This window comes from Chiloscyllium punctatum, chromosome 36, assembly GCF_047496795.1.
Source record: "Chiloscyllium punctatum isolate Juve2018m chromosome 36, sChiPun1.3, whole genome shotgun sequence".
Classification (NCBI taxonomy): Eukaryota; Metazoa; Chordata; class Chondrichthyes; order Orectolobiformes; family Hemiscylliidae; genus Chiloscyllium; species Chiloscyllium punctatum.
Genome location: NC_092774.1, coordinates 12,469,094 through 12,495,187, shown reverse-complemented (window position 1 = coordinate 12,495,187; position 26,094 = coordinate 12,469,094). Strand labels below are relative to the sequence as shown.

The window sequence follows — 26,094 nt, the reverse complement described above, 5'->3', positions numbered from 1 at the left end:
AAATGGGAGGAAACGTTGCTTTCGCAAACAAGGAAGCAGCTGGCAGTGAAAGAGGATATACGTTAACACTTTGTTCACACACAAGGCCGGATAAGGCAAGAAATAGACAAGAGTAATGGGCGCCATCGGGAAAGAATGGAGCTTGGAACATCAAGGGCGGGGGGTTGAGAATGAGGGAAAGAGGCTAAATGTGCAGGAACGAAGGTGGAGGAAGAACAGAGGATGCAAAACCGGCTTGAAGCTGCAATGAGGAATATTGCATGTGCTGTACTTGTACCTGTTGCAGTTACTGGTGGGAATCGGGTGCATTTTAAACATCAAAACAGAAAAGGTATCCAGCCCTCCCCCTTCCCAATCTCTATCTTTCAGTCCCTCCTCACCCGGGTAACTAAGACACATACCTGAGTTTGTGGAGTCTGCTCCCTCCCTGGATTCACTCCAGTTGCTGCAAGTGACCAATTTCCCCTCCTCCCATCTCTGTCTCCCTCCCAGGATGAAGAGTCACCCAGAGGGAGGGAGATTCACTTTGAAACTGACAGGGCCACTTCCGCGTTGTGACGTCACAATGGAACTAGGGGCGGGGCGAGGAAACGTGACTGTACAGGAGGCGGGGCGAGTCCTTCAGCGGGCCGCCGCACCGCGCATGCGCGGCCCCAGCAGCAGGCGGGGGGGACAACTCACTTTCCAAACCCCCTCCCTTCAGAGAATCCCCACAGTGTGGAAGCAGGTCACTCGGCCTCACCGACCCTCCCAAGGGTCACCCACCCACACCCATTCCCCCTGTCCCCACTGCTCTACATTTAACCCTGAGTCATGCACCTTACCTGCACATTATGCCTAATTTAGCATGGCCCATTCAAACTAACCTGCACATCCCTGGGCACTATGGGTAATTTAGCATGGCCAATCCACCCCAACCTGCATATCCCTGGGCACTATGGTTAATTTAGCATGGCCAATCCACCCTAACCTGCACATCCCTGGGCACTATGGGGAATTTAGCGTGGCCAATCCACCCTAACCTGCACATCCTTAGACACTATGGGTAATTTAGCATGACCAATCCACCCTAACCTGCACATTCCTGGCCAGGATAGGGAATTTAGCACAGCCAATCCACCCTAACCTGCACATCCCTGGGCAGGATGGGGAATTTAGCACAGCCAATCCACTCTAACATGCACATCCCTGGGCACTATGGGTAGTTTAGCACGGCCAATCCACCCTAACCTGCACATCCTTAGACATTATGGATAATTCAGCATGGCCAATCCACTTTAGATTAGGTACTGGAAAAGTACAGCAGTTCAGGCAGCATCCGAGGAGCAGGAAAATTGACATTTTGGGCAAAAGCCCTTCATCAGCAATAGAGGCAGTGCGCCTGCAAGGTGGTGAGATAAATGAGAGGGGGGTGGGGAGAAAGTAATATTGAGTACAATAGGTGAATAGGGGTGGGGATGAAGGTGATAGGTCAGACAGGAGGTGGAGTGGCCTGTTCAGATCAGAACTCTGTTTGGTTAAAGGTGGTCCAGAGTCTGTGTAGGATGAGCTGGTTACGGAGGCTGGCACTGAGGAAGCAAATGTGGCTGTGGTAGCGAGTCTGTTTCAGGACATGGTTGAAGAGCTTCAGGGCAGCGGAAATGACCTGGGAGTTGCAGTGGGAGAGGGACTCCCTGAGATTCTTGTAGAGAGAGGAGGAAAACTTGGAGAGAGAGGAGGAAAGGCAGGCATCCTTGCAAGAGGATTCGCTGTAGGGTTAAAATCAACGAGGTAAAAACAAGGACTGCAGATGCTGGAGACCAGATTCTAGAATCACACAACTCCAGGCTGTAGTCCAACAGGCTTCTTTGGAAGCAGTAACTTTTGGAGTGCTGCCTCATCATCAGGTGGTTGTGGAGGATAAGATCCTGAGACACAATTTAGAGCAAAACATTCCAGCGTCCTGCCACTGAAATGGTATATTCAACAAACCTGGATTGTTAAGTCTTCCACCTTTTCAAATAGATTGCAGGTCTCATTACAATGTGAATCCCTGAACTTCTTGTTGTCACCTTCTCGAGATAACAAGGTTTTATAGCAAAAGCTCACATCTCAAACTAGACAATGCATTAAAGGTGTGAGGTCAGAGTCTGCCTGTATCCCAAACTTGAGTTAGACTGGTTCTATTTCCAAAGTCAAATTTACACACTATTACATGTATTGACTGCCGACAGAGTTTTGCTTTAAAAATTGCACATAAACAGGATGGTCTGCACCTGAACCTGAGGGGCACCAGTATCCTTGGGGGGAGGTTTGCTAGTGCCTTTGGGGGGGGGTTTAAACTAACTCTGCAGGGGCATGGGAACCCAGACTGTAGCTTTAGGGTGCAGGACCTGGAGTGTAGGGAGGTTAGGAATATGGCATCAATCTTAAAGGAGGGTGCCTGTAAACAGAAGAGTGGTTTGAAGTGTGTATACTTTAATGCCAGAAGTATACGAAATAAGGTAGGTGAACTTGCAGCGTGGGTTGGTACCTGGGACTTCGATGTTGTGGCTATTACGGAGACATGGCTAGATCAGGGACAGGATTGGCTGTTGCAGGTTCCAGGGTTTAAATGTTTTAGTAGGGTCAGAGGTGGGGGTAAAAGAGGGGGGGGGGGTGTCGCTTTGCTTGTCAAAGATAGTATTACAGCGGTGGAAAGGAAGATGGACGAAGATTTGCCATCTGAGGTAGTTTGGGTTGAGGTTAGGAATAGGAGAGGTGAGGTCACCCTGTTAGGAGTCTTTTACAGGCCTCCTAATAGTCCTAGAATCGTTGAGGAAAGGATTGCGAAGATGATTCAGGAGAAGAGTGACAGTAATAGGGTGGTTGTTATGGGGGACTTTAACTTTCCTGATATTGATTGGGAAAGCTATAGCTCAAGTACGTTAGATGGTCAGTGTTTGTCCAGTGTGTGCAGGAGAGTTTCCTGACACAATATGGAGATAAGCCAACAAGAGGTGAGGCCATACTGGATTTGGTTCTGGGGAACGAACCAGGCCAGGTATTAGAACGAGAGGTAGGTGAGCACTTTGGGGACAGTGACCACAATTCGGTGATTTTTACTCTAGTGATGGAGAGGGATAAGTGTGTACTACAGGGCAAGAGTTATAGCTGGGGGCAGGGAAATTATGATGCGGTGAGGCATGACTTAGGATGTGTGGATTGGAAAAGTAGATTCCAAGGCAAGAGCGTAATTGATACGTGGAACTTGTTCAAGGAGCAACTATTGAGTGTCCTTGACAAGTACGTACCTATCAGGCAGGGAGGAAAGGGTCGTGTGAGGGAGCCGTGGTTTAATAAGGAATTGGAATCCCTTGTTAAATGGAAGAGGGCGGCCTTTGTAAAGATGAGGCGTGAAGGTTCAATAGGGGCGATTGAGAGTTATAAGGTAGCCCGGAAGGACCTGAAGAGAGAGCTAAGAGCAGCAAGGAGGGGACATGAAAGGTCCTTAGTTGGTAGGATTAGGGAAAACCCTGAGGCTTTCTATAGGTATGTTAGGAATAAAAGAATGACTAGGGTAGGAATAGGTCCAATCAAGGATAGTAATGGGAAGTTGCGTGTGGAGGCTGAAGAGATTGGGGAGGCACTGAATGAATACTTTTCGTCAGTATTCACTCAGGAACAGGATATTGTTGTCGATACGAATACTGAGGCACGAATAAGTAGAATGGATGGCTTTGAGATTTGTAGAGAAGAGGTGTTGGAAATTCTGGCAAGGGTGAAAATAGATAAGTCCCCTGGGCCTGATGGCATTTATCCTAGGATTCTCTGGGAAGCAAGGGAGGAGATTGCAGAGCCATTGGCCTTGATTTTAGTGTCCTCTTTGTCTACAGGAGTAGTGCCGGAGGACTGGAGGCTAGCAAACGTGGTTCCCTTGTTCAAGAAGGGGAGTAGGGATAATCCTGGTAACTATAGGCCAGTGAGTCTCACTTCTGTTGTGGGCAAAGTCTTAGAGAGAATTGTAAGGGATAGGATTTATGCACATCTGGATAAGAATAATGTGATCAAGGATAGTCAGCATAGTTTTGTGAAGGGCAGGTCGTGCCTCACAAACCTTATTGAATTCTTTGAGAAGGTGACGAAGGAGGTAAATGAGGGGAAAGCGGTAGATGTGGTATATATGGATTTTAGTAAGGCGTTTGATAAGGTCCCCCATGGTAGGCTACTGCAGAAAATACAGAGATATGGCATTGAAGGTGAGTTGGAGGTTTGGATTAGGAATTGGCTGGCTGGAAGAAGACAGAGGGTAGTAGTTGATGGCAAAGGTTCATCTTGGAGTGCCGTCACTCGCGGGATCTGTTTTGGGACCATTGCTGTTTGTCATTTTTATAAATGACCTGGAGGAAGGGTTAGAAGGTTGGGTGAGCAAGTTTGCGGATGATACGAAAGTCGGAGGAGTTGTAGACAGTGAGGAAGGATGTGGCAGGTTACAGCGGGATATAGAGAAGCTGCAGAGCTGGGCAGAAAGGTGGCAAATGGAGTTCAATGTAGCTAAGTGTGAGGTGATTCACTTTGGTAAGAGTAACAAAAAGATGGGGTACTGGGCTAATGGTCGGATACTTGGTAGTGTGGAAGAGCAGAGGGATTTTGGTGTCCATGTACACAGATCTCTGAAAGTTGCCACCCAGGTAAATAGTGCAGTGAAGAAGGCATATGGCGTACTGGCTTTTATTGGTAGAGGAATTGAGTTCCGGAGTCCTGAGGTCATGCTGCAGTTGTATAAGACTCTGGTGCGGCCGCATCTGGAATATTGTGTGCAGTTTTGGTCGCCATACTATAGGAAGGATGTGGAGGCACTGGAACGGGTGCAGAGGAAGTTTACCAGGATGTTGCCTGGTATGGTAGGAAGATCCTATGAGGAAAGGCTGAGGCACTTGGGGTTGTTTTCATTGGAGAAAAGAAGGTTTAGGGGTGACTTGATAGAGGTGTACAAGATGATTAGGGGGTGAGATAGGGTTGACAGTGAGAACCTTTTTCCACGTATGGAGTCAGCTATTACAAGGGGGCATAGCTTTAAATTAAGGGGGTGGGGGGTAGATATAGGACTGATGTTAGGGGTAGTTTCTTCACTCAGCGAGTCGTAAGTTCATGGAATGCCCTGCCAGTAGCAGTGGTGGACTCTCCCTCTTTATGGGTATTTAAGCGGGCATTGGATAGGTATATGGAGGATAGTGGGTTAGTGTAGGTTAGGTGGGCTTTGATCGGCGCAACATCGAGGGCCGAAGGGCCTGTACTGCGCTGTATTCTTCTATGTTCTATGTTCTATCTGCAAATATACATCCCCTCCCCCTCCCCCCAACATGTGCACACACATACACACACAAGTTTGTTGGGTGAATTCGTACTTGCAGAATTATGCCTTACTTTGCTCAAAAATTGCATGAATCCATGTAAGATTCTGTAAATCAGTTTAACCATTGTGGCACAGACAGTCTCACACAGGGGAGCTCACACCTTCAATACATTATCTGGACTGACGTGACACCAATTGGTAACATTCACTTGAGAATTTAACTATATTAAAAGGTTTTGTGATTTACATTTGAAATAATTGAAACTATCGTGGTCATTCGAACAGATGAGAGACTTAACAAACAATCCGGGTCTTTTTCAATATATAATTTCAGTAACATCACACTATAAACTGTTGCTATAAATTCTGTATCTTACAATCTTATATTCCACAACCCCCTGATGAAGGAGCTGCACTCCGAAAGCTACTGCTTCCAATTAAACTTGTTGGACAGAATTTCTCAAGTAGGGCACCATAAGAGTCCTGGGAGACTGCTATTTCTTGTTTACTTCGTAATGAACAAACATTAAGCACGGTCGCCTATTTATTTCTCATTGTGTTTCATTTTTCTTGTTTAATTCCCTGCGATGATGTGGGACAATTATTAGATTTGGGTCAGCCATTTTGTCACATATTAAGGCCTGGAAACCATTTTGAATCTCAGCTTAGTGCCTGCTTGCTAAAGCTTGTGTTTCCCAGGCTCAGCGGAGACGGTTGGCCTTGCAGCTTTACTGCTTCCTGATAAACAAATTCTTTTCTGACATGGGGCTTTATTTCCACCCCCCACAGTTGGCGAGTCAGGCAGGAGATACCCTGGTCCTCTCAGGTCACCGGCCGATACCCTTTGAGAGATGAAATATAGAGGGTGGTTGCTGTTTTTGTTGTGTCCAAAATAAAGAGGAAAGCTGGCCAGGGACAAAAATGCTGTTAGAAATGTTGATACAATTCTCCCTACTCAGCCACAAGATACTAGTCAGAGAACTCAACAGGGTCCTAGCGTCTGGACGTAATGTTGCTGAGAGCACTTGTGCTTTACAAAGTTAGTAATAATGAATTTGCTTGCCCCAGGGTTATGAGCGGTGAACCCCTATTTGATAAGCCCTGGACCCACACTGAGGTCCATGCCATCCTTCAAGATGCCCCCGATCTGTTCGAGTGCCCAATATTAGTTTTAATTGGCGAGTAGAAATCTGAAGTATAATTGCTCACTTTAGGATGTCCAGATTTGAATGAATTTGGCATACAGGACACATTGGGCAACTATTAAAGACTCCGTTGTACTTCCCCCGGGTTGTGGACTCATGCAGAGACACAAACAACTTGTGTTGAAAACAGTGTTCGATTTGCAAATGGAACAGCTGAGAGGGATTTAGAGTTTGCACACTTGGCTAAGCAGCAAAGTGTCACAGCCAGGATTTAGGAGGCTCAACTCCCTAACTTGGGCTGTTCTGGAATGTGAGTGCCTCATTAATCCTAGAAGGAAGGAATAAATAAATAAAAGCTGACAAACTGAGATATGAAGCAAGTTGGAAAATGTTCCAGAGAGACACACACACAGGCAGAAGTTTGCAGGAAAGTTAACACTTCATAATCTGGTTTCAATGCACATTAGCCTGGGTATGATACTGATATCACAGGGGCCTCAAAAAGGGCACTCCCTCAATACTCAAACCAAAACATGGGTGCCCCCTGCTGGACTGGTTTGTGTTCACTCTTTGCTGCTGCCTATTTCAGTTGATGATGTACATTATTGTACACGCTCACAAACCTGGTGGCACCCAGAGTTTGGGAAAGCAGCTAGGAAAAGATCTGAAGCGTGTTTAATTTGTGAACAAACAAGGTGCATACTCTAAGAGGGATGTCCTGTGTTTGTTAACCACTTCCTTGCCTGGTCGGTCTTTTTTACTTGTCTACAACTTGCATATATAATATCACCTCCCATACATTGTTATGAATATTGTCTAATAAGAGTAGATGTATTTAGTAGATGAATCAAAACCATCTCAAATGACTGAAACAGCTGACATTGGATTGTTGGACAAGTGGGAAATATTTGCATCAGTTAACCAAAGTACTTCAAAGTTTACAGTCACGGGTATGTCAAGCTGAAGAATTAGGACCGGGGCATTTTGGAGCCTGCTTCCTCGGGCAGAGAATTCTGCAGATACACTACTCTCTGGGAAAACCAGCAGCCCTCACTTCCTCCTCCTCATCTCGGTCCTAAACCTACTCCCCCCAAAGCTTGAGGCCTAGTCTCAGCTACCAGCAGAAATGACTGGATAGGGTAGGGCTTCATCCTCTCAGTGCAATGAATTCCCACTTTCTCCCAAATTCCCGGATGTACTCACTTAGTGGTTGCTGTCTCACAAATGAAAGATTTCATTCTAACTTCTTCCGGTCCCAGTAAGGGCAAAACATCTTTGAAAGCTGCTCTGAAAGCCCTGTCTTCACAACCACACTTCTGCTTTCACCGAAGACAGTTAGAGTCATACACCACACAAACAGATCCTTCAGCCCAACTCGTCTATGCCAACCATATATCCGAAATCAATCTATTCCATTTGCCGGCATGTGGCCCATATTCCTCAAAACCCTTCCCCTTCATGTACTCATCCAGATGCTGCTTAAATGTTGTAATTGTACCAGCCTCCACCACTTCCTGTCAGCTCGTTCCATACATGCAAAACCCTCTGAGAAGGTGGACCCTCAGGTCCCTTTTAAATCTTTGTCCTCTCAGCTCAAACCTCGGCCTTCTAATTTTGGGCTCCCCGACCCGGAGGAAAAGACCTTAGTTATTCACCCTATCCATGCCCCTTATAACCTTCTATAAATGTCACCCCTCAGCCTCCAACACTAAGGGAAAACAGCCCCAGCCTATTCAGTCTCTCCCTCTCGCTCAAACCCTCCAACTCGGACATCAGCCTTATAAACCTTTTCCAAACCCTTTCAAGTTTCACAACATCCTTCCATAGGATGGAGACCAGAATTACACACAATGTTCCAAAAGTGGCCTAACCACTGTCCAGTGCAGCCACAACGTGACCTCCCAACTCCTTCACTCAATACTCTGACCAATAGAGGAAAGCATACCAAACATCGTCTTCACTATCCTGTCTACTGCGACTCCACTTACAAGGAAGTATGAACATGCATTCCAAGGTCTCTTTCTTCTGCAACACCTCCCCTGTGTAAGTCCTGCCTGCATTGCTTGACCAAAATGCAACACATCACATTTCTCCAAGTTCAACTCCATCTGCCCTTCGTTAGCCTATCAGCCCATCCAATCAATTCTAATTTAAAGTGAACTCTCTTTCCTCTCTTATTCCTTAGAAGCTGAAGATCTCCATCCCACACACTCTCCATTCTCAGTTTGCTGAACCAAATCCTTGCTGCACCTCATTCTGAAGGGTCTGGTTCATGCTGATTAACAGGGCCATACTCAGGGGAGATCGAATTGAAACATATAGAATACTGAACAGCCTGGACAGAGTGGATGTTGGGAAGATGTTTCCATTAATAGGAGAAACTAAGACCCGAGGGCACAGCTTTAGAGTAAAGGGATGACCTTTTAGAATGGAGATAAGGAGAAACGTCTTCAGTCAGAGTGGCGAATCTATGGAATTCATTGGCATAGAAGACTGCAGAGGCCAGGTCACTGAGGATATTCAGACTGAGATAGCTAGGGTCTTGAGTATTGAGGTGATCAAAGGTGACAGGGAGAAAGCAGCAGAATGGTGCTCAGAAACTGATCAGCCACGATTGAATGGTATGTACAGACCTGATGGGCTGATTAGCCTACTTTCTGCTCCTATGTCTTATAGTCTCTTGCTGTCCAGGACACTGAGAATTGGGAGCAGGAGTCAGCCATTTGGTCTTTTAAGCCTGCCCCAGCAGTGAACAGATCACAAATGGATATGGATCTCCCTACATCGAGATGCAGAGGCTGAGACTCTTTTCACTGGAGCATCGGAGGTTAAGAGGTGTCCTGACAGAGGTTTAAAAAATCATGAGGGGTGGATCATGAGGTGAGGTGAATGGCAGGTGTCATTTCAAGATTAGGGAGCAAACTTTTAAAGTGAGAGTAGAACGAGTCTAAAGACATAAGGAGCACTTTCTTTTTTTAAAAAAAGTGTGGTTGGTGTGTGGAATGAATGTCTAGAGGAAATGTTGGACGCAGGTACAGTTACAATGTTTAAAATACATTAGGATACGTACATGAACAGGAAAGGTTCGGAGGGATATGGGCCAAACACAGGCAAGTGGGATTAGTTTAATTTGTGAATATAGTCAGCATGGATTAGTTGACCTGAAGGGTGTGTTTCTATGCTGTACGTCACTGTTCTGTACTGGCGTTAAAACTATTTTCTTGCCTTCCCCAATAAACATCCACTTCGCTGTTCAAAAATTATATGAACTCAGCCTTGAAAATATTCCATGACCCCCTAACTGCAGGAAGGCATCCCCTCTTCTGAACTCAATTCCTCTTGCTAATATACCACTTGCCTTGCTGATTGCTTGCTGCACCTGTCTGACAACCGGCAGCGACTGGTGTAGGAGGACGCTGAGGTTCCTTTGTACATCCATACATCATTGCTGAGGAAGGGCTCTTACCCGAAACGTCAACTTTCCTACCCCTTGGATGCTGTCTGACCTGCTGTGCTTTTCCAGCACCACACATATTTACTCTGATCTCCAGCATTTGCAGTCCTCACTTTCTCCACTTCCCAATTTATCACCATTTAAACAATACACCTCATTTCTGCCTTTTTTTTTACAGCAAAGACTATAACTTCACCCTGTGGTACTGCACTTGCCAGGTATTTGAGGCACAGACCTGGACCAGCTTTTCCAGAGTCTGTCCTCTTTCTGGATTCACTCCCTTTCTTTTCAGTTGCTGCAAGTCAACAATTGGATCCCAGCATGAAAATAAAAGAAATAGAAAAGGGAGTGAGAGAAGAGAGTGTGCTGTTGGACAGAGGAAGGAAATTACAGTCTTGGATGAATCTCAATCTTCATTGAGTGAGTGAGAGAGAGAGAGAGAGAGAAGAGCAGTAGCAGCTTCAGAAGCTCATGGGTCAAGATTAGAGTGGTGCTAGAAAAGCACAGGTCAGGCAGCATCCGAGGAGCAGGAAAATCGACGTCTCCGATTCAGACAATAGGGCTGTTCTGAATGGTAGGAGGACCAGGCTCTTTCTGATGTTCCACTGCACCTCATTGGGCCGGCAAATGAAGTTCATGCACCATTTTTACAGACAGATGGGAGCATGTGCAGGTTTTTGCAGACACCGATGAACATGTGCAGTGCTTGCTGACACCGAGGAGCACGCGCAGTAGGCTCTGTAGATATGCTGGTGTAACTGACCGATTCAACTGGCCAAATGTCAAGGAGGAAGAAAAAAGGGTAGAGCCACAATTTTGGTTCAGCTTCCCACCCCCGGCTCGGCATAACCGTGCATGTTCCTTGCTTTTCTCCTTACCCTCACCCCTCGTGATTTTTCAAATCTCAATAAGGTCATCGCTCAACCTCCTCCATTCCAGTGAAAAAGTCCCAGCCTCTCCCTATAACTCAAACCCTCCATTCCTGGCAACGTCCAAGTAAATCTTTACCGAACCCCCTCTGATAATATTCTTCCTATTACAGGGTGACCAGAACTGTACTCAGTACTCTAAACAAAACGGCCTCACCAACATCCTGTACAACCTCAACATAGAACAAAAAAAATTTACAACTAAGGAACAGGCTCTTCGGCCCTTCAAGTCTAAGCCGATCCAAATCCCCTGTCTAAACCTATCGTGCAATTCCTGAATCTGTATCCCTCTGCTCTCCACCTACTCATGCATCTGTACAGATGCACTTTTTCTTTTTACAGATATTTTTATTGAAAATTTAACATGTTTTTACAAGTTTGCAAATAAAAAAAGACACGTACAAACACTACTATACAATTAAATCTTAAATAAATAGCCAAAACCTGTCAAACAAAGAGAAGAGATACAGAGAAGATAAAGATAAACTCAACTAACTACTAATCTAACCTATAACTAACCAGAGTGTATGATCAAATATCTTACATTATTCAAAAGAAAAAAGGAGAACATAGTAATTAAGTAGTGAAGTACATGCTCGGAATGAGTTAACATAATTCGTAATAAAACCCGTATTCACGCGGGATTCCTCTCCCAAGGGACCCTGGACCAGCCAGAACTGTTACCTCAACTAGATGAAAGCCCTTGAAAGAATGGCCGAAATATCTGTATCTATGTAATTCAAAAAAGGGCTGCCATATTTTACAGGATAATTCAGTTTTTTGGTGCACCATATTTGTAAGGAAGTCAAGGGGAATACATTCCATGATTAATCTGTGCCAATTCGGAAGTCCGAGAGGGCCCTCAGCCATCCAGTTTACTAAGATACCTTTCCTTGCGTAGAAGGAGAGAATGGAAAATAATTTCCTCCAGCGCACATCCAGAGAAGGTAAGCTCGAGAAGCCCAGAAGAGGAGATACTGGATCTACAGTAATTTCCGTTCCCAAGATTTCTGTCAGGGCCTTTACTACTTTGGTCCAGTATTTGAGGATCTTATGGCATGTCCATTAGCGGTGTAAGAATGCCCACCTCTGTTTTACATTTGGGACACATTGGAGATGCTCCTGCCCTAAATTTTGCCAATCTTTCCAGTGCCATATGGGCCCTATGAAGCATCTTTAACTGAATGGTCTGGGTTCTGTTACAAATGGAGATTTTTTTTGGCATTTTCCCAGATGTCATTCCACTGTTCTGTAGAAATTTCCAGCCTCAAATCCTGATCCCACGTTCTAAGCAGATGGTCCATATCTTCCGACACTTCATCACGTAATAAATGATAAAGAGTGCTGACCGAGGGTACACCCATTGGCCACAACACACTACGTTCTCTATCTGATTTATAGAGAACATCTAATAACGCAGTAGTCTCCAGTATGTAGTCTCGAATGTAGAAGTATCGAAAGAGGTCTCCATTAGGTAATCCAAATTTCTGATGCAGCTGTTCAAAAGACATCAGGACCCCCTTCTCGAACAGATCCCCTAAACAGGAGATACCCCTGGATCTCCAGGATTTGAATGCAGCATCTGTAAGCCCCAGTTGAAAACCCCATGCCCCCACTATAGGAGTATAGGGGGATGTTTTATGTGAATTACCCTCGTTTTGCCACATTATATTCCAAGCTTTAATTGTGTTTAGTACTGTAGGGTTTCTACAGTGGTCCGTAATGATTTTCATCTGATCTAAAAATAAGAGGTGAATAAGAGGGCACTGTACTTGAGAAGCCTCGATGTCCATCCAGATTGATTGCGGGTCAGACGTGACCCAATCGGCTATGTAGCTTAACAAGGAACTTAACTGATACTTCCTAAAGTCTGGAAAATCCAGCCCTCCCCCCTTGTCTGTGGAAGCTGTAGCTTTCTTAACTTAATAAGGGGCCGTCTAGGATTCCAGATGAAAGAACCCAGCCAACCATACAATCTGCGCAGTGCCGTACTCGGCAGCATTCTCATCGGGTATAAGAGATCGGGGCAAGACACTCATTTTAATTAGGGCTATTCTACCTAGCCAGGAAATTGGAAGGTCTCCCCAACGTTGAAGGCCCTGTCTTACCCTTTCCAATAGATGCACAAAATTGACCTTGTCTAGCTGGCCAAATACTGGGGTGATAAAAATGCCAAAGTATAAGAAACCCTCCAGAGACCACTGAAAGGGGAAGTGGGATCCGTCCAATAAGTGGGACATACTAGTGAGGCATGGCCTCCGATTTTGAAAAATTCATTTTGTAGCCTGAAAATGCACTAAATGTATTAATAACTTGGATTAAGTGAGGCAAGGACATCAGAGGATTACTAAGAAAAAGGAGATCATCATCAGCATATCGGGTAATTTTATGTTTACCTGTACCAACCCTCGGGGCCGTTATATTAGAGTCAGCCCGTATCGCTACCACCAGTGGCTCAATTATTAGCGTGAATAGCAACAGTGAGAGAGGACATCCCTGATGGCAGCCTCTCCCCACTCGATCTGAGCCTAATCCATTGGTGATCACAACTGCTTTGGGATCATTATACAGTGTTGAGAGCCATTTAGCAAATACGTTTCCAACGCCAAACCTTTCCAATGTATAGAACAGATATGACCATTCAACCCTGTCGAATGCCTTCTCCGTGTCCAATGAGACTACTATTCCCGGTATTTTTTCCTGATGACAGACTTGATTCACATTCAAGACCCTTCTAATATTATCAGATGGTCTACAGCCCTTAATAAACCCAGTCTGCTCCTCTTTTATGATATATGGCAGCACCCTCTCGAGCCTCAATGCTAATGTTTTAGAAAGAACTTTAAAATCTACAGTTAGCAAGATGCATAATCTTCTGGATCCTTTCCTTTTTTGAGAATAGGGGAGATATTCACCTCTTTCAGTGAAGGTGGGAGGCAGCCCTGACTATTTGTGTAGTTATACACGTCCATAAGTGGGGCCAGCTAATACTCCAGTGAACTCTTTGTAAAGTTCAACCTGAAAGCCCTCTTGGCCAGGTGCCTTACCGCTCTGAAGTTGCCTGATTACGTCAAGTATTTCCTGGGTTGTTGGGGGAGCATTCAGGACTGATACCTGTTCCGGGATTAAGTCTGGAAAGGCCAGGCTTTTAAAAAAGGACTGCATCCTCCTGGCTCTATCTTCACAACCCTGTGATCAGGATTAAACTTTCTGAAGATTGTGTTGATCCTTTTAGGATCGTGAGTCAGAGTACCAGCACTTTCCCCGATAGCCGTGATAGCTTGAGGGGCCCTTTTTCTCCTTGGGAGAAATGCTACGCATCTACCAGGTTTATCGCCAAATTCATATAATCTTTGTTTTGTAAATAATATTTCCCTCTTTGCTGTTTGGGTGAAGGCGGTATTCAGAGCTGTCCTAAGGGCCGTAATCCTTTGTAATTTGGTAATAGAAGGTCTGTCAGCTGCTTTTAAGCGAGCCTCAAGCTGTTGCTCTCCCTTTAATGTTTTCTGGGTCACCGAGTATGAAATGATCAGACCTCACGCATCAGCATCAATAGTCACCCACATCATTGACGGGTTACTAGCCGGACCTGAATTAATTTCCAAGAAAGCTTTAAATTCTTGAGAAAAATATTTTGCAAATTTACTATCCTTCATTAAGAAGGAATCCATACGCCAATGTCAGGGGAATGCCTCATTGTTCCTAGCCTTGATTTTCATGTACACAACAGCATGATCAGAAATTATTATATCACCTATTTTACAGGATGATATGGAATTTAAAAAAGTTGAGGGGGCAAAAAACATGTCAATTCTAGTGTGACATTTATGTGGTTTAGAGTAAAAAGAGAAATCTCTGCCGTGCAGGTGGAGGCACCTCCACGCATCTATTAATCCTAATTCTTGATTCAAATCCGCCAATTGTCTAGATCTGGGGCATCCACCCGCAGTACTCTTGGGTATCCTGTCTATTTCCAGCTCCATAGTGCAATTAGAGTCTCCCCCCATAATTGTATGACGAGCACCGAGAGCCATCAGTTTGGAGAAGGCTTCCGTTATAAATTTGAAAAGGATGCGCCGGGGGACAATACTGGTTTAAAATCCCATATTCCTCTCCATTTATAAGGGCTTTAATTAGTATATATCGTCCAGATTCATCTTTTATCTGACTTAGGATTTTGAAAGGGAGATTCTTCCAAATAAGAATGACTACTCCCCTACATTTTGAGCTGAAGGATGAAAAGAAGGCCTGATCAAATCCACCCTGTTGTAATTTCAAATGTCCTTTAACCAATAAATGGGTCTCCGATATCAACCCTTTCTTTTTTGAGGTTTGGTAATATTTTCTTCCTTTTGATTGGAGAATTACTCCCCTTGACATTCCAGGTGGACCATATAATTGAATGACTAACCATAATCATCCAGACGAGTCCGAGACCCCCTGGGAGGAGAAACACCATCCAAAACACCACGAGCATAGACCATAGAAAATTCACAAAAATAGAGATTCTTTAATATACTCACACTAATATAATAAAAAACTATTTCTAAATAAAAAAACAAAAACATATTTAAATGGAGATTTCCCCCACATTTCCGGGGGAACTCCTTCCTTTCCGAAAATCCATCATATCCTCTCCCGACCAGTGCCCCACCCTCGACCCAGGCACCCCATAATAAAGTGAAGAAAATTCAAGTGTACGACCAAGCTAAAATTAACAGTGAGTACCCTACCCTCCTCCCCCTCCCCTAGATATATTTGGTGATATTAATACCATGTATAAACATAAAACTATAAAATTACACTCTCAGCAGGTAATAATTATGGTAATACAAAATAAACAGGGGGAAAACAGCCCCACTTTAAAAGAAAGAGAAAAAATAAGACAAAGCAGAGACCCCTCCTCACCTAAATCTACTAGACCACTCGGCCTATATATATTTACAAAAAAAGGGAGGGGAAAAAAAAATTGCAGAGTGTCCCCCCTCCCTACTCCCCGGAGATAATATTAAGCAATAAAGTAATAAAAAAGAAAAAACGGTGAACAGGAGAAGGGGGAGGGCAGAACAACATCATTCACCACACGAGTTGACTCTTACAATTTATCTAAGAGAGTCCAAAAATTCCTTTACCTTCTGCAGCGATCCGAAGTTATACATTGACCCTTCGTGGCTAAAATGTAGCGCCACAGGGTAGCGCAGGGAGTACTGAATGTTTAAATCCCTTAAAACCCCCTCCTCTTTTGGACCAGAGCTGGAGAAAGGTCCTGAAACAGCATAATCTTGGATCCTTTGTAAATCATGGCTTGGGGATCTTTCCCAAGATTTCTGGAAGCTTCCAGGAGCATCTGCTTCTCCTAAAAGCACTGCAGCCCGAACAGGACCGGATGGGGGCGCTGGCCCAAGCCAGGCCTGTGTATTGCAACCCGGTGGGGCCATTCTACCCTGACCCGGCCTGATCCAGCCTCCAGATTCAATAACTGTGGAAGACACTGCTCCAGAAACGTTGTAAGCTGGCCTTCCTCTTCCCGTTCGGGAAGGCCCAGCAAACGAATATTTTCTTGACGACCTCGATTTTCGAGGTTGATGAGATCGTCCAAGGCCCGGACTCGCTGTTCGAGAGTCCAGGCCCGACCCACGGATGATTCTGCAGCAGCGTCTGAGGTCGCGACCTTTAGCTCCGCCCCTCCGACTCGATGTTCGATTCTTTCAATATCGCGCACGGTGCGGGGGAAATGAGGAAACTGTTGAAGTCCACATTGATGCCCTGGGGTTGATTTGTTCCGAGGCGGAAGATGAGGCGTTCTTCATCCAGGCGTCTGGTGGTGAGGGAGCGGCGATGAAGGAGGCCCAGGACCTTCATGTCCTCAGCAGAGTGGAAGGGGGAGTTGAAATGTTGGGCCACGGGGCGGTGTGGTTGATTGGTGCGGGTGTCCCGGAGATGTTCTCTAAAGCGTTGTGCTATGAGGCGTCCAGTCTCCACAATGTAGAGGAGACCGCAGCGGGAGCAACGGATACAATAAATGATATTAGTGGATGTGTAGGTAAAACTTTGATGGATGTGGAGGGCTCCTGTGGGGCCTTGGATGGAGGTGAGGGGGGTGGTGTGGGCGCAGGTTTTGCAGTTCTAGCAGTGGCAGGGGAAGGTGCCAGGATGGGAGGGTGAGTTGTAGGGGTGCGTGGACCTGACCAGGTAGTCACAGAGGAAACGGAAGGTCGAAAGGGGTGGGGAGGGAAATATCTCCCTGATGGTGGGGTCTTTTGGGAGGTGGCGGAAATGTCGGCAGATGATTTGGTTTATGCAAAGGTTGGTAGGATGGAAGGTGAGCACCAGGGGCGTTCTGTCCTTGTTACGGTTGGACGGGTGGGGTCTGAGGGCAGAGGTGCGGGATGTGGACGAAATGCGTTGGAGGGCATCTTTAACCACGTGGGAAGGGAAATTGCAGTCTCGAAAGGAGGAGGCCATCTGGTGTGTTCTGTGGTGGAACTGGTCCTCCTGGGAGCAGATACGGCGGAGGCCGAGGAATTGGGAATACGGGATGGCATTTTTGCAAGAGGTAGGTTTTACCTATGTGAACAATGAAGGCAAATGTGCGAAACACCTTTTTCACCCCCATCTACCAGTGATGTAACTTTCAACAACAATGAACCCGAACACCCCCTGGTCTCTGTTCTACAACACGACCCAGGCCCTAACATTACCTGTACAAGTCTTGCCCTCCTTTATTTTAGTAAAATGCAAACCCTCACTTATATCCATACCTCTCTCATACACACTCTCTCTCAGACATACACATACACCATCCTCTCAACACTCTCATTCTCCATCACAAATCACACTTCATCAAGCAAATACACACATGCAAATACACACTCACCGACGCACAGTCTTATACACAAACTCACATACACACTTTCCTGATGAAAGGCTTTTCCCCGAAACATTGATTTTCCTGCTCCTGGGATGCTGCCTGACTTGCTGCAACACCACACTCTCGATCCTAAACTTATTACCCGCTATTTCTGGGCTCCCCCATCCAAAGGAAAATACCATGTCTATTTACCCTATCCATGTCCCTCATGACGATATAAAAGCATATAAGGTCACTCCTCAGACTCTGGCAAGCTACGGAAAACAGTCCCAGCCTGTCCTTCTGTCTAACCTCACCCGGGTAACCAAGACACATACCTGAGGTCGCAAAGTCTGCTCCCTCCCTGGATTCACTCCAGTTGCTACAAGTGAGCCTGCTCCGCAATCATTAAGATCATGGCTGATCTATCCATCGTCTCATCTCCTCCTCCCTGCACTGTTACAAGGAACCCCTTAATTCCAATACCAGGCAAAAACCCACCCAACTGTGTCTTGAATATACTTAATGAAGCTGCCTCTATTGCTTGCTTGGCCAGAGAGTATTCCACAGATTTTGATGAAAGCCTTTTGCCCTAAACATCGATCTTCCTGCTCTCCGGATGCTGCCTGACTAGCTGTGCTTTTCCAGCACCACTCTAATCTAGACGATTCCATAGATTCACGACCCTCTGGGAAAAGCAGTTCCTCATCTCTGTCTGAAAGCGACTCCCTCTAATCTTGAGGCCTAGTCTCACCCACCAGCAGAAATTACCGGATAGGGTAGGGCTTCATCCCCACAGTGCAATGACATTGGGAAGATGTTTCCATTGGTAGGAGAGACTAGTACCAGAGGACACAGCTTTAAGAATAAAGGGAAGACCTTGAGGAACAGAGATAAGCGATGTATCCTTTTCTGCTGACAGCGAGGAGCATGGACAATGTGTTGGTGACACCAGCGAGCAGGTGCGCTGTTGTTCACACCGAGGAGCAGACACAATATGCTCTGTGGCGATGCTGGTGTTATTGACAGATGTTAAGTGTTCAAATGCCAATGGGAGAAATAAAGGGTAGAGCCACAGTTCTTTTTTCCCCCCAAGTGGCTCAACATTTTATAGCTTTTGCATTTTGTCTGGCTGCTCAACTTTTTTTTTTAAATGTCTTTTCGTCAGTGTAGGGGTGAGATTCACAACTAGAGGGCATAGGTTTAGTGTGAGAGCAGAAAGATATTAAAAGGTACCTAAGGGGCAACTTTTCCATGCAGAGGGTGGTGCATGTATGGAATGAACTGCCAGAGGAAGTAGTGGAGGCTGGTATAATTACAGCATTTAAAACACATCTGGACGGGTATATGAACAGGAAGGGATTAGAGGAATAGGAGCCAAGCGCTGGCAAATGGGGACTAGATTAATTTAGGATATCCGGTTGGCATGGACAGGTTGGATCGAATGGGTCTGGTTCCGTGCTGTACATCGGTGACTCTAAATAATAAAGTCTACTTTTCCAAATAACAAAGTATAACCATGTTAACAAGGCTTAGTGCTCCCGCCCCTTCAATAACTGAGGAACATATACATGCTGGTGCATAATCTCCTTCACTAGGATTTACACACTACCCTCAGCAATTGCACAAGTAACAGTGAGGGGGGTAAACAGCCCAAGGATTAAACAGACAGTGAGGGGGGTAAACAGCCCGAGGATTAAACAGACAGTGAGGGAGGTAAACAGCCCAAGGATTAAACAGACAGTGAGGGGGGAAACAGCCCGAGGATTAAACAGACAGTGAGGGGGGTAAACAGCCCGAGGATTAAACAGACAGTGAGGGGGGTAAACAGTCCAAGGATTAAACAGACAGTGAGGGGGGTAAACAGCCCGAGGATTAAACAGACAGTGAGGGGGGTAAACAGATCCTGCCCCTTCAATGACTGCCTCCCCTTTCACTCGGACAGGACAGGACAGGACAGGCCCTACATTCCTTCCCCCGCCCCCCCGCGCCCCCCCCGGTCCCGGTCCCTCCCACGTGGCCCCATCGTTGTCACAGGCCCCGCCCCCCGACCAGGAGAACTCCAGCCTCTCTCCTTATAACTCAAACCCTCCAGTCTTGGCAACATCCTGGTAAATCTTTATTAAACCCTCTCTGATAGTATTCTTCCTATTACAGGCCCACCAGAACTGTACTCAGTCCTCTGCAAGTGGCCTCACCAACATCCTGTACAACCTCAACATGATGTCCCATCCCCGATACTCAATGGGGTGAACAATGAATGCTATGCTGCTAAATGCCTTCTTAACTGCCCTGGCTACCTGTGATGCAACTTCCAAAGAACCATGTACCTGAACACCACACCCCCCCCCCCCATGTCTGTCTGTTCTATAACATGACCCAGGGCCCTATCATTATCTGGACAAGTGCTGCCCTTCCTTGTTTTAGCAAAATGCAACCCCTTGCTTGTATTAATACCTCTCACACATATGCTCCGACACACACACACACGTTCCTCCTCCCCTCAATACTCTCACAGGCTTATACACCATCACACTCACACTTTACCAAGCACGTACATACTCTCACGCACAAACTCACATGCACGCACACACAATTCTTTGTGGGGTGAATTTGTATTGGCAGAATTATATTTGCAGATACATTCAATTTTGGTCAAAAAGCACACAATGTCCAGGCAGTCAATCCATGTAATATTTTATGAATTCCTCCTTTGCAAATAGAACCAGTCTGATTCAAGATTGGGGTACAGACAGACTCTGACCTCACACCTTTAATGCATGGTCTGAGCTGAGATGTTATCTTTTTCATAAAACCTTAAGTCATCTCAAGAATGTGACTTAAAAGATGTTCTGGCAGTGACACATTAATGAACCAAAACCTGCACCCATTCTAAGAGATGAAGGGCTTAACAGCAATCTAGGCTTGTTCAATATATTCTATCGGTTGCATGATCTTTTGATATACGTTCTGTGTCTGCTCCACAGCTACCCGATAAAGGAGCAGCACTCAGAAAGCTAGTGCTTCCAAATAAACCTGTTGAACAATAACCTGGTATTGTGATTTTTTTAAACTTTATCACCCCAGTCTAATACCAACCCCTCCATATCATTTCGACTGAACACAGCCCCCACCTCCTGGTGCTGCCAGGAAACTTGACAATGCTGATGAAACAACGCAGTACCTGAAAGATGTACAATTTCTAATGATACAAGCTACTCATTCACTGCTCCATCTGATACACGACATTGGAAACTCTGCAGGAGGCTGAAAGACAGGAGCAGCTTTAAAACAAAAACCTCTCGGAGTTCAAAGCTTTCAATGAGAGTCTGAGCCCGGCGGTAAGTTCAGGTAACCTTTATTGTGACCCGACTTTGTTACAGCTTCAGATTCCCCCAGCAAAAAGGCAGAGACAAAGTAGCAGCTTTTTAAACAGTTCAAGATCAAAGCCCACACACACCCCACTGTCTTTACTATTGGTCAGCACCAAGTTGTCCCTTTGTAATTGGATCCTTGGTACAGCCGTAATCTGGAGGAAGTATTGCCTCACTCAGCAATTTTAACCCATACCCTGTCTCCAAGTAAGTTTCTCCCTGCTCATTTGCCAGGAAGGGGCAGTGTAGAGTCAACCAGACTGCTGTGGGTCTGGAGTCAGGTGTAGGCCAGACCGGGTAAAGGATGCAGCTGGAACGATTGAGTGAATCCTTTCCCACAATGGTGGTTCCCTTCCCTAACAAGGGAGAGAGGGAATCAGATGGGGGCTTTCTCTCCCACACCACCCCCTCCCTGAAACGGTCTCATGGTTAGATTCCGAACTCCACATTTCTGACCAAATACCAATTCCACCATCTGCCACAGTGGGATTCAAACCCAGGAGTCCCCAGAACCTGGTTGATAGTCGAATCGATAATGGCACTCGGCCGTGACTCCTTCATTCCCCCTGCGATAGCAAGTGAACTCGCTGGTGCTTCCGCAGGTGGGAGGAGTAGGTGAAGCCCTTCCCACACTGAGAGCAGGTGAATGGCCTCTCCCCCGTGTGGATCCGTTGGTGTCTCAGCAGGGTGGAAGATGTGCTGAAGGCCTTCCCACACTCTGGGCAGCTGAAGGGCCTCTCCCCCGTGTGGATACGCTGGTGGCTCCGCAGGTTGGAGGAGCACGTGAAGGCCTTCCCGCACTGAGAGCAGGTGAACAGTCTCTCCCCCGTGTGGACCCGCTGGTGAGTCAGCAGGGTGGTGGCCTGGGTAAAGGCCTTCCCACACTCGGGGCAGCTGAAGGGCCTCTCCCCCGTGTGGATCTGCTGGTGCCTCATCAGGGAGGAGACGTGGGTAAAGGCCTTCCCGCACTCGGGGCAGCTGAAGGGCCTCTGCCCCGTGTGGACACGACGGTGACTCCGCAGGGTGGAGGAATCGCTGAAGGCCTTCCCACACTCGGGGCAGCTGAAGGGCCTTTCCCCCGTGTGGACCCGCTGGTGGGCCAACAGGGCAGAGAAAAACACGAAGGCCTTCCCACAATCTGGACAGCTGAAGGGCCTCTCCCCCGTGTGGTCCTGCTGGTGGGCCAGCAGGTGGGAGGAATGTCTGAAGGCCTTCCCACAGTCGGTGCAGGGGAACGGCCTCTCCCCGGTGTGACTGCGCCGATGAGTCTCCAGGGCAGACGGGAAACGGAAGCCTTTCCCACAGTCACCACACTTCCACGGTTTCTCCACAGGGCGGGACTCCTCAGGTTTCTCCATGGCCAAAGCTTCGGCTGCACACAAACACGTGTAGAGCCCCTCCCTGCCGTGAAATCCCTTTTCCAGGCCGTATAACTGTTTCAGTCTCCACGCACAGTGCGCTGCAACAGTGGGGTCTCTCGTCCAGTCCCACAGATGCCGAAAACATACTCAGACAGGAACCAAAAAGCTTTGATCCCTCTCCCAGAAATCACGGTCGAAAATGTTTGCTGGCCCCAGTGGATTGAGTGACTGTCAGACATTGACATCAAAGTGAGGGTCGGAGATGCTGGAGAGTCAGTCGAAAAATGTGGCACTGGAAAAGCACAGGGGAGTCAGGCAGCATCCGAGGAGCAGGAGGGTCAATGTTTCGGGCATAAGCCCTTCATCCGTTGATTTTGAAACTTCCCTCTTCAAATCTTCAAAAACTCTGTCAGAATAGATTACAAAGCTCATCACTGCCAGTGCAGGGTAGAAATTTTGAACAAGCAATTGTACTGTCTGTGGAATATTCTTTTCTTTTGTTATTCCACAAAATTGAAAGCACCATCCCACTCTCTCTCCCCCTCTGTTCTCACTCCGCTCTGACTAATTCCCCTGAAGATGCTGCTTCAGGACCTTACAGGGGCAGAAAAGCAAAAATGTCAAGACATGATATGATATCTCTCTGAATTTTGGATACCTCCACCTGAAAAGCTAATATCTTTCACAACATTGGGATCCTGCTGAGAGTGAGCAGGTCTGATTTTGGGAAGCAAAAAAAAAGTGTGTCAATTCAGGGTGAACCTGCCACGCAGCTTCTTGAGGAACACCCATACACAAAATGGTTAACGTCCCCGGGAAGGTGGGAGGAAAGTGAGAACATCAAGGCATTAACACCGACATTAGAGAGAAAGTGAACCTACTGACATGGCAAAAGTTAGTAGAAAGCCAGAGTCATCGAGATATATAGCACAGAAACAGACCCTTCTGTCCAACACGACTGTACCGACCAGATATCCTAAATCAATCTAGTCCCATTTGCTGGTATGTGGCTCATAGCTGGGGTCATCCCCACCCCCTGTCCTGAGACCTCAATGCCTCCAAGCTGACCCTCAAAGGTTCGGTTTCTCCCTCCATTCTTTCCCGGTTGTCTTTTGTAGGTTCTGAAAACTTTCCCAATCCTCTGAGTATAGGATTTGGAAAGTTATGTTGTAGCCGTACAGGACATTGGTTAGGCCACATTTGGAATATTGTGTGCAATTCTGGTTTCCTTACTATCGGTAAGATGTTGTGAAACTTCAAAGTGTTCAGAAAGGATTTACAAGGATGTTGCCAGGGTTGGAGGATTTGATCTAGAGGGAGGCTAGGGCCGTTTGCCCTGAGCATTGGAGGCCAAGGAGCAACCTCTAAAATCATGAAGGGCATGGATAGGATAAATAGACAAAGCCTTATCTGTGGAAGGGGGTCGGGGGGAAAAGTCCAAAACTAGAGGGCATATGTTTGGGGTGAGGGGAAAAGATACAAAGGAGATCTGAGGGGCAATTTTTTCACACAGAGGGTATTACGTGTATGGAATGATCTGCCAGAGGAAATGGTGGAGGCTAGTACAATCGCAACATTTAAAAAGACAGCTGGACAGGTATATGAATAGGAAGGGTTTGGAGGGATATGGGCCAAATACTGGCAGGTGGGACTAGATTGGGTTGGGATATCTGGTTGGCATGAACGGGTTGAACCGAAGGGTCTGTTTCTATGCTGTATATCTCTGTGACTAGTTGGACTAAAGGGTCTGTTTCTGTACAGTATGACTTTGGAACTGGCCTTAAAACCACTTTCTTGCCTTCCCCCACAAAATCCACCGCAGTGTTGCTCAAAAATCAGATGAACTCAGCCTTGAACATATACAATGATCCCCTAACTGCAGGAAGACATCCCCATTTCTAAACTCAATTCCTCTTGCTAATATACACTTGCCTTGCTGATTGTTTGCTACACCTGTCTGACAAATGACAGTGACTGGTGTAGAAGGACGCTGAGGCCTCTTTGTCCATCCACACATCATTCCTGATAAAGGGCTCGTGTCCAAAACGTCAACTCTCCTGCTCCTCAGATGCTTAAAAATGTGTTGCTGGAAAAGCGCAGCAGGTCAGGCAGCAAAGGAGGAGAATCGACGTTTTGGGCATAGGCCCTTCTTCAGGAATGCCCAAAACGCCGATTCTCCTTCTCCATTGATGCTGCCTGACCTGCTGCGCTTTTCCAGCAACACATTTTTAAGCTCTGATCTCCAGCATCTGCAGTCCTCACTTTCTCCCTGCTCCTCGGATGCTGCCTAACCTACCGTGCTCTTCCAGTAACCCCACTTTTTGACTCTGATCTCCAGTATCTGCAGTTCTCACTTTCTCCACATTCAAATACATCTCCAGTTAAACAATACACCTACTTTCTGCGTTTCTTTTCCCACAGCCAAGGCTATAACTTCATATTGTGGTACTGCATTTGCCATGTGTTTACCAATTGTGGTCTTCTCTATATCGGACAGCGAGTGCAAACTTGGGGAACGATTCGCCAAGCATCGCAGCTGTGTCTGCAGAGGGCGACCAGACCTCTCAGTAACCACCCATTCCAATTTCCCTTCCCACCCCCTTTCTGACATGACCATCTTTGGCCTCCTCCATTGCCACAACGAATCTAACCGCAAATTGGAGGAACAACACCTCATCATCCGGGCAGCCTGCAGCCCAAAGGACTCAACGTTGAGTTTTCCAATTTCAAACCCCCCACCCCTCCATTCCCTGACTCCATTCCCATCCCCGACCTCCTCCCTGCCACCAACCAGATTCATTCCTCCCACTGACCAAGCAGGTCGTACCCTCTAACTGTCTCGACCTATCCCCACTTCTCCACCACCCCCTTTTATCTGCAGTTTCTGCACCCAGCCCCAGCCCTGAAGAAGGGTTACACCTGATATATCGACTTCTCCACCATCTGATGACTCCTGCCTAACTATTTTGCCAATTGAGATACAGACCTGGATCGACGTTTCCGGAGTCTGTCCCCGCCGAATTCACTCTCTTTCCTTTCAGTTGCTGAAAGTCAACAATTGAATCACAGAATGGTTAAAAAAAAGTGGAAAAGGGGGTGATATAAGAGAGTGCCGTCCTCACAGACCTGAGACAGAGGAAGGAATTTGCAGTCGGGGTAAAGCTCAATCTTTATTCAGAGAGAGAGAGGATCAGGACTCGCAGCTTGAGAAGTTCATGTCCCAACTTCCGCATTCAGACAATGGGCTGGCTCTGATTGGCAGGAGGACCAGTCTCCTTCCAGTCCTCCAATGCTGCCTATTGGTCAATCAAAAGAAGGTCTCGCGCCGTTTTTTTTGCGTACAGCGATGAGCATGCCCAGTGTTTTGCCCAGTCTGCTCTCCGGGGAGGTTGGTGTTACTGACAGATTGTAAGGGTCCAAATACCAATGGGGGAAAAAAGATAGAGACACAATTTTTTTTCCCTTATGGCTCGATATTTTATTCCTTTTGCATTTTGTCTGGCTGCTCAATTTTTGTATGTTTATTTCCGCTTATTGTGGGGGGCAAGACCCCAAGACCAGAACTGGAGGGCATAGGTTTAGGGTGAGAGGGGAAAGATTTCTGGAGGTCCTTAGGGGCGATCTTTTCGCACAGAGGGTGAAGTATGTATATGGAATGAGCTGCCAG

The 26,094-nt window shown here is 46.5% G+C and overlaps 1 protein-coding gene across 1 annotated transcript in view; it reads right to left on the bottom strand.

The window, feature by feature from the left end:
• The window catches only part of LOC140460004 (uncharacterized), a 46,607-nt gene extending 20,969 nt beyond the window's left edge, over positions 1-25,638 (bottom strand). Inside the window, exons 1-2 of the mRNA XM_072554409.1 lie at positions 25,414-25,638; positions 21,627-22,833 (exon numbers count right to left, since the gene is read on the bottom strand). Coding sequence (XP_072410510.1) covers positions 21,627-22,424 — 798 coding nt within the window. The 5' untranslated portion in view covers positions 22,425-22,833; positions 25,414-25,638. The remainder of the gene's footprint in view (positions 1-21,626; positions 22,834-25,413) is intronic.
• Between the last annotated feature and the right edge of the window lie 456 nt (positions 25,639-26,094).